Raw genomic sequence first — 18,525 nt, forward strand, 5'->3', positions numbered from 1 at the left:
TGCTGAATGGTTTCTTGAGTGCAGTAAAGGAACTTTGCGCAAGTATTTCACATTAAATTTTTCTTACAGTTACCAATGAATATGAAAAATGAGTAATTATGTGTAAAATGATGGCTGAAATCCATCAAATGTTTGTCTGTATAATTTTGTTATTAATAACAAATTTGATTTATTTTAAACTTGATAATCCAATTGAAAATTAATAATCGATAATTTATTCAAATTAAAAATAAAATTAATCCAAATAATTTGAATAATTTCGAGTAAATTTAAATTTCTAAATAATTTTTCAACCAATCAATTTATGAATGAAAAAAATATTATTTGAAATAATGAATAATTATTAATAATATTCAAAATGTATAATTGAATGAGTTCTCATTTTTATTTATTTGAAAATCAGAAAAAATATAGATAGAACAAATTCGCATTCAAAATATACGCCAACAATGTCAACAGCTGATTGGGATGGCTGCAAGATAATACGCAAAGTATTAAGAGTACGCAAAGTAATACTTTGCGCACTAGAGCGGAAAAGTGATTCTTTGCGTTCTGTGATCAGTGCAGGAATGGTCACTTTTCAAGGTAATTGTAGGAAAATGAATGATATTGCGTCGTATGGTTTATATAGTTTATTGATTTGTAGATTTGAGAGGCATACTAGATTCTCTTATGACTACTATTTATGATGAAGGTGATTCAGGAGAAAATTCAAATGATGGAGAACTTGAACTTGTGAAGAAGTTATTGGGAGAAGTTTCATGATTCTCATACTCACAAAATTTCTTTCAATAACTAGAGAAACATTGATAGATTCGTATTTGAGGATTAACTCATTCTTTACAATAATAGTGATTACTCAACTATAATTGATTAAACTTTTTGATCGATTTTATAAAACTGATTTTTCATCTTACATTCATTCACGAGAAAAAAAACTAGGGATAGGTAGAATTAAAATCCATACATAACCAAGCTACGTCAAAAAGTTAATAAAGTGATAAGATATAAACAATAATATCCATAAATTGATATAAGAGACATTGAATGATTGCGTGAGGAATAAATGGCTAGTGGACTTGTGGACTACATTCCGTGATATAATCGATGATAGTGCGATCCAGGACATCAGATACAGATGTGCTGAATTCTAAATCTAGCTCAGGATTACGCTGCAGTTCGTTCTTACATGACTAGACACATTTTGATGCATTGTTTATCAATAATAGACAATGCTATCCTAGCCAAAGGAAATAATTAATCCTCCAATTGATCGTCATGAGCGAGTGGAATTATTACATAATAGGCCTATCCACATACCGAATTAGCCGGATAATAACCCCAAAACTCAAAATAGGTGTTGATTGATTTGATATTCTGTCATTTATTGATAGAATTTAAATGAGGTATACAATTTCGTAACCCAAAGAGATAATAATTATTATTTCAATCAATAACAATGATTATTGATCAATTCTGTAGCCAAAACACCAGTGTTGGTGCCAAGGAACCTGCTACTAGACTGGATGTAATTGGTTGTATGGTTTCTTTTATTGATATAGGAAACCAAAGCATGATTGGCTAGGTGCGTTCTTTCTTCTTGAGAGTTGTTTACAAATAAGGTGTATCATGCTATATGAGAAAACCCACAATTATTATATAAATAGTATTTTCATTGCCCATGAAAATCATTTTCATCAACCATATCCATTTGGTGAAGAATATACTACCATGATGATGGATATTATACCAAATACCATGTCGATTACTATGTTCAGGACTAGAGAGCCGTCATCATAATCCTCTCGTAACTTTCAATTTGTATTATTATTCCAAATTACTAATTCTGTAATACGAAAATTTAGTGTTTGGTCAAACATATGAATACGAATAATTTGAAACTATTCAGCCAGACTTGTTTTCAGAAGAAAACTCGCATAGACAACTGAATAAGTGGAATGTGCCAAGTAATTAGTAATAGGCTAATTTTTCCTCATAAATTAACATTATTTTGAAAATGAGACCTGTCACTTCTTCTTGAAATCTTTCCTCCATTTCTCTCTCGAGCTGAAGTTGGTTCATTTATCATAAAATACCCATTCATAGAAACCATTATGATCGTTGACTAATTTTTGTGAACTAGAAATGTCGATGATTTTCTATTATTTTAGGTCTCTTGCTTGGGACTCGATATCATACAATGTGGAATCTGAATCCGCAGTGGAAAGCCAATGTTCTGTATATTCTCAATTCATTATATTCGCATGTACTACTGATTTAGCGTATTCAAGCATTTCCCGATAATGGTGAAAACTACCAACGAAACACATCCATTGCATAAAAATACAATTCGAGTATCTATTATCTATTCTGAATCTTGTCATTTCTTAAAATTATTATTGCTGTAATAGCTAAGCTTTCTTGGCTTCGATGATTCCAAGAAACATTACTGAAATTAGAGATTGGGATGTCAAATCTTTGATAAGCTCTTGGAGTTTGCATACGTTTTTTTCAGATAGGAATTAACTAAACATATTTGAGTAAATGTGTATTGCATAATAAATGATTTTATGACAAATAATTATGAGGTAATGGGCTATAACAGCAATCATGTTGCTATCAATCAAAAGGCCTTGTAATCTTCCTTTTTCGACTTCCATTGCAGTGTTTCAATGCAGCTGACTGGAACCGGAGTTCAACTTCAATGGCTGTCTCGTCAAGCAAATTTCACTTTCCACCTTTCCCTATTTCACAACTCATTTCGCTCGAAAATGAAATGTAAGATGAGCAACATTATTTTAATTACCTTAAAAGTTTATACAGTAGTAAAAAATAAAATTCTCATAATATATTTATTTGCGAGTACTCATCAATCAGCCCTATTTATCGTTTCAAATAGGGTATAGTTTTTCTATTTTCAATTGTGAAGTATTCACCTACATAATTTTCATCTTGCGCTTGAAACGTTTATTCATCAACGTCAATGAAAAGTTATCACATTCAATCACCTCCTTCTCCCTCCTCCTTCTTCTTCCAAACTCCTTTCTCCCTTTCTGCTTTCTCTCCAATTCTACAATTCCTCTATATATCTTAATTTTCTAGATATCTCTGCATAGTTCTATATCTACAATCAATTGATTGTAAGCCTATTAGGCCTATAGGCCTACTACATCTATTACTATACTGAATCTACATCTACAACTGTCTATTTTCTTATCTCTGATCTACTCACATCCTTCACTTTCTCCACCTCTTTTTCGATCTCATCCTCATCATTTTCTTCATACCAATAAAGATAGAATCTCCTATTTTCTTCTCTTTATTCATCTTATACTCAGCTCTCCCTCCGATTCCTTCCCAATAATCATTTTCAAATCCACACTCCCCACTCCTTGAAATCTTCCCAATTCAAAATGCCTCCTCATCTAATTCCATCTAACTAGTGTACTTTTCAAGTAATTACCGAAAAATACATTATCTTTTCATTATTAATTTCCAAGAACTACTTGAAATTGGGGAATAGATTAGAGCTGGGTTAGTCATCGGAGACATGAATTTTGATAGTGCCAATTGTGATAATCTTCAATAAATTTGATGCTTGATTGATTCTCCTCATCATCATGCTTAGTCATACATGCATCACTTATCCGCCACGAAATTTGAGATGAGACCAGCATATTTTATAAAAGATTAGTCTTGCACTCTTATCACGGACCCTGAACAGCGTGTCATTCGATCAGGTAGACGGACTGACCATTGACAACAGTGTCATGTCACATGGTCCTATGATCCAGGCCATCAGCCATCGTTTGTCACAAGAACAGTTAGCAAGATCACCAGTGGTGCGTGATCTCTCCAAGGTCGTCTCACCTCCTCACCTCGCAGAGAACTCCACTATCACCCAGCATCACGCTCACCAACCAATATCAGCTTAATTAACACATTTCAATATTGCACTTCTAACGGATGCTATCAGTATTGGGCTGAAAAATTATGAGAGAGCTTTCATGATTCACTGAGTCGACAGCTCTCGAATTCCGCTTGAAAGCCAACTATACACATTGCAAATCATAAATCATTTTTCAAGGTGCCCAAACGTCTCTGAAATTTTGATAATAATTCAAAACTAATAAGAAATGTATTGAAAATATTCATGTTTGGATACAGCTCTCAGGTTGGAAACTCGCTTGACGCTGTAAGTTGTAAAGAATCAATGTCCTTAGGTAATCCTTAAACTGTTTTTAAGGTATTCGGAGACGCAAGAATCGCACATGTCTTCCCCAATCATGCCAATTTTCTAGGTGAAAGCACACTAAGTAATTTTATCGATCATCTCCTACCAACTAGGCTACCTTCAAACAGTTCCGAAGTCACAGAATTGTAATATTTGAAAAAATATTTCACTCTTTAATGTATTTATTGATTGCCTAAAATTCAAAAACAATCCCTATTTCAAAATGTTCCCAATTAGAACTTGTAATTGGGCTTTCTCAGCTATGATTATTATTCAGAACCCATGAAAAGATTTTATCAAACTGTGCGTCTCCAAGGTTTCACCTGAGCTTCAATGGAAATTCAAAACTTGAGATACGTTCTCAACAATTTTTTTCAATAGTTCTCGATAATTTTGATATGTTTTTGTGTTGTTTTTGAAGGATTAAATTATGGTGTTTTATGGTATAAGAAGGATGTAATATTCTTTCTGTTTAATCACTAAAAAGTAGCGCTGGATATTATAAACATTCTCATAATTAGAAACCTGTTGTATATTAATTATTATATATATTCATTCTGTGCATTAATATTGACTTTGAAATAGGATAAATTGGACCAAAATTCAAGACACGTTAATATAAAAATCCACACAATGAATCATCTGGGAAGCATATTAAAAATAGACATTTAATCAAGGCGTGCTCATATATCTTTCTAATTGCTATTGTTGGACAAGAATAGTTTATGTGGAAAAATGACCACTATATTTATCTAGTATTTATCAGTCATCACTAATGAAAATCCTCTTACAATGCATGAGTGTGCTTAAAAAATTAGCTCATTGGTGGCGCAATGATAAAACCAGTAATTATATTGAGTAATCTGCGTAATTCCGGATAAGCTTAAGCTGTTGAAGCTCGATTTTGCACTCAATAAATCTCAAAACCTGAAGGAGAGATGTTTTCTGCTCTGCTATTACACCTACATATATGCTGGACATAGACCTTATTTGTTACCAAAGTGGAGTTACGTAATGGAAAGTATAACGAAGGAAATCTTCATGAAAAATCAAGTTGATCCAATTAGAAGGGGATTTTCCACTAGAGGCAAAGTCTATTATGCAATGTCCAAATGAAAAGATATCCAAATAATATGCTGAAAGCAATATTGAAAAAATTACTTGATCTGATCAGTACAATTAATTAAAGGGTAGGTATAAGTTGCAGGAACAAAAAAGTTATTATCTGATTCCATCCGCATGTCATTTCGCTAATCCATTTGAAATTTAAATTTGAATGAGAATTATGATTGCAAATTATTGTTATGTAATAAAATACTGTTCCATGAAGTTACTGAAGAAGTGAATCAACTTTCAAAATTATAATGAATATTTCTTGAGTTTCTATTTAATCCTTATTTCTGAATTAAAGAGAAGTTAAACGGAGAGTTTCACATTTCAAAACGGACGCTCCACCTTCTGATGATTTGTTTCAAAAGTTGTGCAGCTAACCTCAGTGTTAACCACAGCTAACCTCAGCTGGGGATCTTCTTTGTTAACGCCGTTGCAGTATACATTGTTGCATCGGTAATCAAACTACGGTACTGGTCATAAATAATGAGAAGAATTTGTATTTCATAGATGAAAAGTCTATGCCGGATAGGAAAAACAGGCAATTGGTTTGTAAACTTATTATCAAATTCAATACTTATTCTTCGAAGCAATAACGCAGAGAAATTATAAAATCATAATTATGAATATTAATAATATTATAAAAATATTAAGTGTTATATAATATGTACTTTATATTCTTATTCAATGACAATATCTAAGTGGATCTGAAATAAAAAACTATAATGTAACTGATAACAGAGTTAAACCTGAGTAATACTGTGATGTTTAATGGAGATTTACTGTATTTAATTAATTATCAATCTAGCTTTTAAATAAGTTACAGTTGTCCTTAAAACGACTATTAGTCCAGCAGCAATAATTGAAACTATGAGAACCACTCCAATGAGAATACAGTAGATATGAAGAGTATCGTTGAAAGAGTAGCCTATGTTCTCACTATATAGCATACACATATTTCACTCTGAGCAAACAACGATTTTCTATAATTCCTATTCGCCTGTTCCAATTCAGCACTATTCTCCGTTATTCCTCAATTTTCTATGAGCTAACAACAGTTAACCGATTACTGAAAATTGGTACAAACGCCAGAAAACGTGAAATAGGGCAGCAAATTTGTCGATTCAATTTGATTCAGATGGCCGATCCTTTGTGAGAAATTTTCACTTCTTTGTGGAAAAGCGGAAATGAGCAGAAAAGGTCATTGGCTGTCAGTATGGCTTTCACATAGAAGCTGCGCGGCAGGGAGACTCACAAGCCAACATAACTGCACGAAGCGGAGTTCAAAAAAGGAAATCTTTGAAATTATTGTCTTTTAGGTGCAGTAACTTATATTTGGAAAACGCGAAAATTCGCAGCACGCAAAACGTTCTCAGAATATAATATTATACATCAAGGTCTTTGATGTTGGGCTAAAATTTCAATTGGGTATACTATCAGGTATTAAAAATGAGAACTAGCATTCTACTGGAGTAATTATCAATATTGTTCTTCATTGTAACTGTTTCATTGTGAATGTGTTCTATGTGTCTTTGTGTCACATGAAAAATCAGTAAGATCATATCAATTTACACGATTGATTGATTCAATAACGGTTATAAGAATATCTGTCGAACATATTTGTTGGAGTTTTGCAGTGAGAAATATAATGAGGATTTCAGTTTTCAGGGTGCAGTAATCTCACACTACCACCCAACTGGTGCCTTCTGAAAGTTTTCTCCCAACACATACACATCTAGTTTTAATACTCCGCCTGATGAAGGATACTTTTGTAGGGCCCTAATCTAGGGCACAAATCTAGTTGAATAAATCTAGTTGATAAATCTAGTTGAATGCATGGATAGAATTGAAATTACTCAATTTTTCAAGCTTCAACTCTCAATCAGACCTTGGAAAATGATATCGATATTGATTAATGCAGATGAATAAAAACACGACTATTGAATCATGAATAGTAGTTATTCATACTATTCTCAATTGGGTGAATTCTCGACTAGGCAGCTATTCAACTGATAATTCTGTAGATCATAATGCTCTAGATCATGACAATAAAACTGATGAATCAGAACATAAGGAAGCAATTGTACTGGAAATTGATTAAATTATCAAAACTTTTAGTAAATTTTCTCTTACATAACATCCAGAGTTTAAGTTTTAGATCATAAGCTGGAATCTTAATTCCAGAATATTCTCGATGAAGGTCGAACGGAGCCGCGTTTCTTATCTACTCAGATATTTTGGTTAGTGGAATCTATTATTCAACTGAGTTTAGTAGGCCTACTTTTCATATTAAATTCAATATTGTATCGACAACCTTGAAAAGCGCATCACTGATATTGAACCGTTGCATGAGAATTATTCAATGGCCCAAGTTGTTTATCGTGATGATGTTTTTTTCAACTGAATTATTCTGCTAGGGATTGACAATCTACCTCGAGCTAAACAAGATAGATCGATTGTTATACGATAGACATGTTCTATCAAGATTTCCATGAAGTACCATCCCAGTTACAAAGTAATCAGTTACAAATTAATTGTTACAAAGTAACAATCAATTTAAATATCTATCGTAATTGCCGTAGACTGTTCTAGAATATTCTGTCGACTTTACTATGATTTGCATGTTATACAGTAATATTACTCCTATTACGGAAATTCATGCAAAGTTTATTCATGGAGACGAGCTATTAAGTTCTTGAGATTCAATTAGTTCTCAACTACATTTCTCATTCGAGAACTTATTGAAGATCTTTATAACAGAAAATATTTTTTGTTAACTATATATATATATATATATATATATAGCAGAATAAATAGCTTATCAAAGTCCCTTCAGATTCCAGTATATATTCTCCATGCTTCAGTATGAATTTTATTGTAGTTTTATTGCCTCGAAAAACCTTTTTGTTTAATACGTACTAGTTGACATAGATGATTCAATGATTATAATGTTCCATGATAGATATTTTCATTAAAAGGAAAACGCACAGATTTAAATTGAGAATCAAGATTAACATATTTTGGAATAAGTTCTAGTATAACATAATACTGAGCAGAATCATTATAATAAGTGTTCAAAATTGAAGTTTTTTTAATGAACAAATTAGATTGAATAATTCCAGTTATCTTTGTTGTTTGAAACTTTCGCTGTGTGAATTATCCTCGCTTGCAATCGCAACGTAACACAACTCGGCTACTGAAAAGTAGCCAACTAAAAACAATAGCAAATTTAGTACTGGCTTGAATTCAGATGCGCAAATATTATTACACAAAATCAAAGTTCTTATACAAAGTATTGAATTAATAGATGAATTTATCCATTTTGTAATTGATTATTCTCAATGAGTGTTCAATTTCAGATAATAAACAGAATTTTAACAGGATTCAATGCAGTACAAATGGTATGTCTGAACTTCGATTCACTTCATTTGTTGACATACGAAATTGAAACTATTTTTGGTGATGACTATTTTGAAACAAGTTGAAAAGTAGGCTACCACATGAACTGACTTCAACAATAACTGTTGCTTTCACTTACAACATTGGACAAAATACGTTGAGGATTGTCATTCGCATGGATAGAGCATTAACCTGTGTTGTAAGGCATGGAATTCACGGCAATAAAGCTCATTATCACTGTAAACTAGTTTGGATTCTGAACAAGGACACATGACACGGCACTGACCTTCCGTCTTCAATTTCTCCTATCAGCAAATTCACTCAGCATTGATTTGCCGAAAATATCACTCACGATCAGGTTGCAGTTCCTGTTCTGAGATTTTCCCTACAGGGCTAGTCCACCTTATCCAACACTCATTCCTTCCTTCCAAAGGCTTTGAATTTATAAAGACGCCTTATATATAACTTGCCATTCGCATAGGGTATTACATCCAATCTTGAAATGTGAATAGTTCAATTTTGTTTTCTCTTGTTTCGCGTTTGCTAGATGTAATCATAAAGCTTGATGGAAGCCTGAGTTGATAGGCTAAATTAATCGAACAGAAAATTACGATTTGCTAGTTTAGAAAACGCGATATTTAACAATTTTCTATTTTGAAGAGCCTATTTTGAATTGGAGATACAAGATTGATATCATGATTATATTCCTTTCTTGATGAGGAATATAGGGAAAATGAGTTTATTGGGAAAATTAAGTAATAATAAGAATATTAAATTGTTTGCACTGTGGAAATTGGATAGTGGAGATATAATGAATGTATTTTGAAAAATGATCACGAATAAGCAACGTGAGAAAGAATTTAGTGATTCACTGATGAATTATAGCCAAACATTGATGGAGCAACATCGGAGAAAATCGGGGAAAGAAGGAAGGGAAAGCAAAAAGTTTCGTATTCCAAGAATTCTAGTGAAACAATAGAGAACAAAAAAGAGACTTTCCAAATTCAAGGTTCCTTAAGCATTCATCTATTGAATTTTGAATAACTATATTGAACGAATAACATCAAGGAATTTATGAGTGTAGGTACTACATATTTTGTAGATTAAACAAACATTTTTATCGGTTTGTTGTTGGAGAAGAACTTTAATCAGTTTAATGATTTTTTATGAATCAAGCAGTACGTGTTTTAAAAAGGTTAATTATTGAAGCTTTCCTTTGAAGTTCAAAGCTTCCTGTCATGGAATATAAAAGGCTAGAGAAAGAAAATAATGCTGTTCAAATATTCGAGTATTCAAGGGTTGTAAGAAAAGATGGTCGACAAACTTTAACTCCATCGTACTGTATTGTGTTCGCATACTATGTATGATAGATTGATGATCACAATCGGAAATCGTAGTGAATCTAATTCTATGAGCCTATTAAATAGTTATGGTCAAACACAGAGAGTTTGACCACGAATATCTGACCCTGAAAATTTTCTGAAGTTGTATTCTATGGTGTCCTGAGTATTGTACTGAACCATATAATCCAACCGTAAACATAGTATGATTCATTAATAGCAATAATGTGAGTGGGCTTATAAAGAGCAGAGGTAACACCATTATTCTAAAGCAAGGTAATCCAGTGCTGGAGTCAGTCGGACTCGGTTCGGAACAATTTGAAACAATTGAGTCGACCTTCTTGGGATCAGAGCAGAGCGACTAGTGACTAGGAAGCAGAAGGGAGTCGACCGACCACAAGTGGCGTGGATTGGATCTTGAGATCAGTTCACTTCCACTTTGACCCTCCTAGCAAGCCAATCAGCTCTGATCACGTTTATCTCCTGTCACGTGGTTGCAGTATTAGATTAGCGGACATTGGGTGCTTATCAAAACGAGGTCCCCAGGGTGATGGTCAGTTCTTCACTGCTCCCGGCTGGTCGTGAAACTCAGTCACGAGATGGGTAACACGTTTATCAGTGATTAACATAATCTGATTTATCGTAACCAATTCGAAGTAGACCTAGCATGTACGTGTGATACACATTGTGAAATTTTAATAAAATTGGTTGATGTGTGCTATTTTATTATCAGTGGAATATTTTCATCAGACTATTCAATAAAATAATTCAAAACGTTTCTTTCATTATTGTAAAAGCATGATTTATTTCCAGTTTTTTCCCAGCCTTTTCAATTACCGTAATTCAAGTTTTAAATTATACCTTTTTATTTTGAATCATTATTTTTATAAAAGCTATTTTCGCTTTCTCCATCTTCTCTATTTGTTTACTTTCTAATAGAAGAGACTAATAAACTGAACTCACTCTGATACACGAAGATTTTCCTTTAACCGGTGCTTGGCCAACTCCTTTTCACTACTTTTTCCCCTGTTTATTGTGAAAATGAACACCTGGTGGACATGTTTCAGTTTTTATTAGTATAATAGTTATAATATACTAGCTTATTTCCAGCTTTGAAGCTTGCCTGGCTAAGTTAGAAGTCTGTTACATTTTGAAGATGATTTTTTTTGTTAAATAGAATCGATGAGGTGAGTGCTCCTTGAAAAATTGTGAATTTCAATTACCTCATTAGAAGAGCTTGAGTTCAAAAAACTTCCAGAGCTTCTTCTTTCAAGCATATTTGAAAAATAGAGTGTGATACACAATAAAGCTTTCATCTAATTTCACTGATAGGTGTAGTGAGTTCAATTTCCTTTATCGGAAAAAGTCAATTCAATTACGTCCGCAATTTGAGATCTATTCTTGGACAAATGTAATAACACAGTTGAGTCTTCTCTTTGAGAAACAAGAAACCACTTTAAAATCTCAATTTTTCCGACATCACAATTGATGAAATATTCACATCGAGCACCCATTAAGTTACTCAAATATTACATAACCTGGCTCATTTTGATGCATCGCCCGAGTGGAAACGAGTTCATGACATAATGAGGGAAATAAAGGGAGAATTTTCCGAACAGTCGGGAAACTTGACCTTCAAAATAGCCTAGAACGTTCTCAACCAACATATGAATTTGAAATGTACACTCACAACATTGGTAATTTATTCTTGGTCATTTGCAAACAATTTTCCAATTTGATTTTGATAAGTGGAGGGATAATCTTATTACATATCTAGGGCGAAGACGCTTATTAACAGATTTTCAATTCAATTGGCCCGAAGGTGGAAGAGAAAAGTGCTTTTAACAAGCAACCACACGAGCTCCAATTAATCTCAATCCATATAAAACGATCATCAATTTCAAATCGGTTATATTCTAGGGCAGTGCAACTAGCGTGACTAGATATAGAAATCGAATATAATAGCGATGCGCGATGGATTAAGCACGATCATTGCATTTTCAATTTTGAGTTCCCTCCATCAAATAATGGTAACCTCTACTCTGGCTTAAACGGAAAAAATAAAATTGATTGGCCATTGATCAATGTTGATGTCAGGGAAGTAATAGATGTCAAAGTACAAATAGTGATGATAGTCTAGATAAAGTAATAGATAGTCAAAGTACATACCCACTATACAGAACTGGTCTTTCCACATTAGTATTCGTCTCTTATTTGATGGAAGGGATTTTGCTCTATTTTGTACAAAATTGCAATCAATTAACGAACATTTTAGAAAGCTTGGAGTAAAAGCCAAACTTATTTCGGTCACAGAGTGTATTCTTGATTCATTCAGCCAATGAATCATCAATAAATTTATTATAATCCTGTTCAAAAAGAGACATTATTCAAATAGCATCAACTTGATACACTAATATCAATTTGGAAATAGAAATAATAACTCTTATTCATTCAAATGTAAATTACAGAGTTCTCACGACTTCAAACATTTCTTTTTATTTGAAGATTCCACTCCGATTCTCTGAGTAGTATCCGCATTGTTTAATATCTCACAATAAAGTAAATGAACACGTTTCATTGTTAAATTTTTAGTAGTGCTGCTCCATGTCTCCTATTGTAGTCATTTGAGTTGAGCTTATTGCTCTTTTCAACATTGAAGTAATTACAACTCATTCAGTTCCTGATCTGTTGAAAATCTTTCATCAATATAATCATTGTTGAGATCAGGAAAGAAACCAAATGGAGATCATATCGAATGCAGTGGATACATTTCCTACATTTTAGGGAATTCTGTTGCTTCATCTATGATTTTATGTATGTAGCCTGCAGCCTGAACGAAGCCAGTCAACACCAAAGAAGATCATCACTAGAGTCCTTTTGATCTATATAATAAATATGAGTCTGAGATACAAAGTTTTTTGTTTTCCAAAGTTTAGCTACTCAAATTTCAGTTCTATCAATTTGGCAGTCTTTCAATATTTGTATGGTTACTTGAAAACAAACCCCTTCCCCTATACCTATTTCTCCATGTCATCTTTCTTCAACTGCGATGTTTAGTGAAAGCCTTATTCAAGCCGATGTCTTTTTCACAAGTAAATAAACTTTTAAAAAAAGTATTTTTAGAGTCGATTCAAATAAAATCAACTGAATCTCTATTTACAAAATACAGTACATCTGTAGTTACATTTCAAATATTGCTAATATTACCCACAAAGACACAGTATGGGTGTGGAGAATGAGTTCTGTTAATTTACTTAATATTACAGATTGGAGAACAAAACAGATAAGTGATGTTTACAGATTGATACTAAGGACGTTTACAAAAACAATAGATTATTGATGTATATGACATGGCAGAATGATGGAGAAGATAACAAATAGAATTATTAAGTAATGAGTAGTTCAGTTCTGTACTGCAAAATATACGAGAATAATACTAGATATGCCCTGAGAAGCTGATTTATCAATAAATTTGAAATATTTCACTTTCACAATAAATTGTGACCTAATTCACAATTTATTGTGACCTAATATTAGTGACTCTCAGCTATTCCAGATGAATATCAAGGACCCCCAGACTTTGATCAATGGCCATAGGCGGATAAAATTAGCGAATTCTAGTGAATTAGCGGAATCAGAACTTCAAGCTAAAACCTGCCCTGTATTACATTGAGCATGAGCACTATTAACACTTCATTCATATGGTAATAAATTTTATCGATTATGAAGCAGTCTACCTACCATAAGCAGAAGCTGTTAGTAACCATTTTTTGTTTCAGATTCAGCTGAGACCGATCTAAGAGATGAGACCTTCCAATTAATGATGAATGAAATAACTGTACTTCATTGGTGTTATGGCAAGATCCTTGATTAATTTCATTTGTCATTTTATGTCAAGCTTGGGATCTTTTTGACCAATTACTACAGAATGAGTGATAGATCAAACTCATTAAGATTACTTGAGCTGATCAAATATAGAGTGTTATATACATTTCACTAATTGCTAAATACAGATTCTCAATGACAGCTTTCCAAACAAACTGGCTACTGGTTGTTGTTGTAATTCATATGATACAGCATATTACGGGGAGGTGTGTACGTTTTTGACAAGGACACGGAAAAATAATCTAGACCTATAGGTCAGTTATAAATACAGTTGAATGCATCTATTGAATGCAATGACTGTAAGTGGAAACCGTTTTTCCAGCTGAAAGGAGCTGTGTAGAGCATGTCTATTATTCAATCACTCTTTCTCTCACTCTTCTCAATCATTATAGTCACTTTCTAGTTTTCCATCAGTATTCTCTCGTTAATCACGAATCAAACTGAATCGAATTGGGAGGACAAGAATGTAAAAATCATAACTTTTCTTAAGAGTTTTATCGTAAATAAACAATTTATCATAATACTTCATATGCTATAAAAAATGAATTTTTGAATTAAATTCCTTTTGTACCTATTTCAAGCCTTCTACGAAATATAAGGAATCTTCAAATTATTGACGGAGAAGGCTTGAATTTGGAAGAAATTACTTTAATAAATAATAGATTACAGTAGGAAAATCGTCAGGTAATCTAATAAATTTCTAATTTTAGAAAAAAATATTCTCCGAACAAACTATAAAATAAGCAGGATTAAGATTTAATGGGACTATGTACTTCAGTCTCTTCTCCTTTTATTCAATAGGGTTACTTATCTTCAAACAGTGATATGGAAAAGTGAATGTATATCCTCTCAGCTTGTAGCCAAGCCCACGTATTTCCAGCAACGATACAAAACCAAAATATAAATTATTCAAAAATATACTCAATTCTACAGGTAGACTGTTTATTAATTTAATACTCAAAGGGAAACTAAACAGCATTTTAATATTTATTCATGGAGATGACATACAACCCCTTAATTTGTCTGCTAAAGTTGAATGTGAATTGTTATGAAAACTCATATTGAAAATAGAGAAAAAATCTTATAACTGTTGAAAATATACCAGTTAAATTAACATAGGAGAAAATATGTAGTAAATGTAATTTGAAGAGCATATTCTTTCACCAAATCAAGCTGCCGATTTGAGTTTGAGATTAGAGTAAGTCAAATTTCACATGAAATAAGAACATAAACTGAAAATTGTTCTAAATAATATATTATGTATGATGAAAGTGATCATGAATATCTATTGTTATTATACTATTCACTTTCATTATTATTTTCAATTTTTAATTTGCAACTAATCAACATTAATTTTATATGTAAAAAATTAAGTCTAGGTCTACTATGATATATAAATCCAAAAAAAAAAACAATCTTTTGTGCAATATAATACAGAAAGGTACTCACCGTTCTCCCAATGCCCCATTCCCATATTTTCCAAAACCGTTTCAGAGTAGAATCAAACATTTTGACGTGTATGTTATTGAGTGAAGAGAACGAAATCCGAAAGATCAAGCACCCTCGGGAGACGACATGGCGTTGTTTGAAGCACAACTATTGACTATTTACTGTACTAGGCGCCGGGCCAAATTTCGCGGGTTAAGATGTTTTCGAGTTATTTTGGCGCGTGAAGCTTGTTGTTAGCGGCGAGATGGTTGAGTAGTCCGTATCTGAGAAAGGAGCACTGCATTATCACAGCATTCGCGGCATGAGTGTGAGTGAGCCCGCTTTGCCAGTCAGCTGATGTCAGATGGCTTGGGGTGGGGATGCCGGCACCCCACCCCCTCCACACCACCAACAATGATACCGCTTATCACTTTCACAGCCAGGACCATTCATCTGCACGGCGCGGTGCGTTCATTGAACAACTTCTCTACTGCACTGCTATGTGCTACCGCATCAAATTTCACACCCTCGAAAACACAATATAATATCAATAATCAATTATTATTGTCTTTCAGCTCTCAATGACTATCAATTCCCTCGTTATCGTGCAATATTTGGGGGAGGAATATTAGAGGGTTCACCTGTTTTCACTCTTCCAATATGATTCTAATGATGAGTGAATTTGTACATATCGACGGATGAATAATAATTCACTTACTTAGTAGAGTCATGAGCAAACCTACTTCTTCCTTATTGTTAATAGATGGTTCAGTGAATAGTAGAAATATGATACTAGAGAGATTATGGGCGTATCAAAGGAGCAGCACCCTCGACTTCAAAACAATAGTTCAAACGTTTGATTCTGTTGTCAATGATTGGCATACCGTAACTGTTTTCAGACTAATTAATTGAAATCATTAACTTGCATGAAATTGTACATCTCCATCTATCTACATCTCGTACATCAATCTATCTGTGACACTCTTTGTATTAGTAATAATTCATGGTTTTTACACTCGATTGCAATATTTAGGAATTCTATATTCAAATTTAACCATTTTCAAGAAAATAAAGCATTCTGATAAAACGACGGACTTATTTGAAGGTGAGCTACTTTGCTTCAAATAGTAGTTTCAAATATTGTATTTTTTCTTTAGGGCTACTTTTAATATAGCTTCAATAAAAAGATAAAATGATTTATAAGGCTACTCAGATAACATTTTTATTTATAGTTTCAAATAGTATAACTCACAGTGGCCTACTCTAATTTTACTACCATTCTATCATTTTCGCTGATTCATTTAAAAAAAAATTAACTCCAGACGTGAGTTTGAGCAAGAAGTATTAGAGGCTTCATCTATTTATTCATGCAAATGTAAAAAAAAAACACTGATGAAAGTCAGCATTCTGAAGAAAGAGTGAGAGATTTTTTTCTCTCAGACCACCACCAGGTCCTTTTTTAACATGGTAGCTGAAATCCAATTCATATTAGATTTGGCTCATTCTGTACATATTGCGATTTAAACTCGTCTTGAAAGCGATTCTAGTTGTTCAATTGCTAGAAAGGCTTTGATCATGGATCATCCAACTATTTATAATTTTGACAAAAGAACAGTTCATAAAATTTTGAGTATTTTACGAGTACTGAGAATAGTACGTATATTATGTCAGTACACGCGTTAATGATAAAAGCCAATCTGAGTAAAATGCTGTAAAGACAAACCTGGCTTCCATAGATTCTAGATGGATAAATGAGCATTGCCTCCAATCTTCATGGCCATCAAACAAGTATGAGAGATATATTGGAGCTCCAAGATAAATAAAAACCAGTTGGGTCCAGCTCATTGGTTGTTCTGGAATAATGGAAGATATTCAGAGCCCAAAACGAGAACATAACTGGAAAAAATTACTCCGGCGATCATTTTACACAAGAAAATAAACAAAAACAATATGTAAAAATATATAAAAATATATAAAAATAAAACAATATATATGATGATAAGCAACTCAAAAGGTAAGCCACTCTATCCATTGCCAATACTTCATAATCAAAGTTTTATTTCCATGTAAATTTTTAAGATTCTATCTTACATATTCTCCTTGAAGATCATTTATTCCAATTACTGGCATAGAGTTGTGGGTCGAATTTAAACAATGAATTATTGATAAAATAAATGTATCCTTCAAGACAAAAACAAATAAATTTCACCTAATTCCTATTTTTTATACATCTAACCGAAAAACAATCATCATATAAAATCATACACCGACGAAATAACAAAAATGAGCTGATAAAAAAGGATGTTCTTCACCTAAACACTATTTCCATGCATTATTATCAACTATTGTTCATCAACTATTGACTTATCAATTTCTCCCGATCTTACAGTGTTGCAAAACTATGTTTCATTTGAAATACAAGGAACTGGCGTAATTTCCCCTGCTAAAACGGAAGACCCAGTCGTGACGAACAATCAATGCTATTAAATATGCAAGTTGTTTTTTATCATGATCATAGCGATCACTGCTCATTACAATATAAATATTTATTATCTTGTTCTTTTATCCTTAACTTGATGAGATTGACTCATGTCGATTGTCATGATATACCTATCATGTCCCTGATTAACTGAACGAAAGAGTGGAGAAATTCAATCTGGTTTATCCCATTCTGGAATCAAAGATATCCATTTATCCATATCCAATGACTTATCAATGCTAATGACATTCTCTCAGTGTCAATTGTTACTTTTTTAGATTGTTCTTTGAAGGATGATAATTGCGGGTGAAAAATTTTCAAAAAATATTTAAATTTGACTGTGTTGAGGATAAAACACTGTTTGAGGATACACTAGGTTGTTTTCAAATGGTAGAAAAATAGTCGTCCGCAACGAACCGGAATGATTTGCTAATAACCGTGAAATAGGAGAAATCGCTTTGGGTCTACACATTTTCAGAATGAGTTTGTACGTCTCGTAAGTGATTATGCATGTATGTATAGAATATAATATCTCCGTACGTACAGGAGCTGCCTTAGGGCCATGCGAGCCTTGCGTTCAGGACGATTGTAATAATATTACCAGTATTTGAGGAAATCCATAGAGCAAGTGCATGGAATATAAATGTATG

The 18,525-nt window shown here is 32.9% G+C and overlaps 1 protein-coding gene across 2 annotated transcripts in view; it reads right to left on the minus strand.

Moving 5' to 3' along the window:
* Window positions 1-17,249, minus strand: part of LOC111050667 (facilitated trehalose transporter Tret1) — a 38,406-nt gene extending 21,157 nt beyond the window's left edge. Inside the window, exon 1 of one of the 2 annotated variants that reach the window (XM_022337015.2) lies at window positions 17,120-17,249. In XM_022337015.2, the coding sequence (XP_022192707.1) occupies window positions 17,120-17,155 (36 nt within the window). In that variant the 5' untranslated portion in view covers window positions 17,156-17,249. Of the gene's footprint in view, window positions 1-15,417; window positions 15,733-17,119 lie in introns of those variants that run through there. The other variant, XM_022337014.2, reaches the window with a different exon arrangement.
* Between the last annotated feature and the right edge of the window lie 1,276 nt (window positions 17,250-18,525).

Source organism: Nilaparvata lugens, chromosome 1 (assembly GCF_014356525.2).
Source record: "Nilaparvata lugens isolate BPH chromosome 1, ASM1435652v1, whole genome shotgun sequence".
Lineage (NCBI taxonomy): Eukaryota > Metazoa > Arthropoda > Insecta > Hemiptera > Delphacidae > Nilaparvata > Nilaparvata lugens.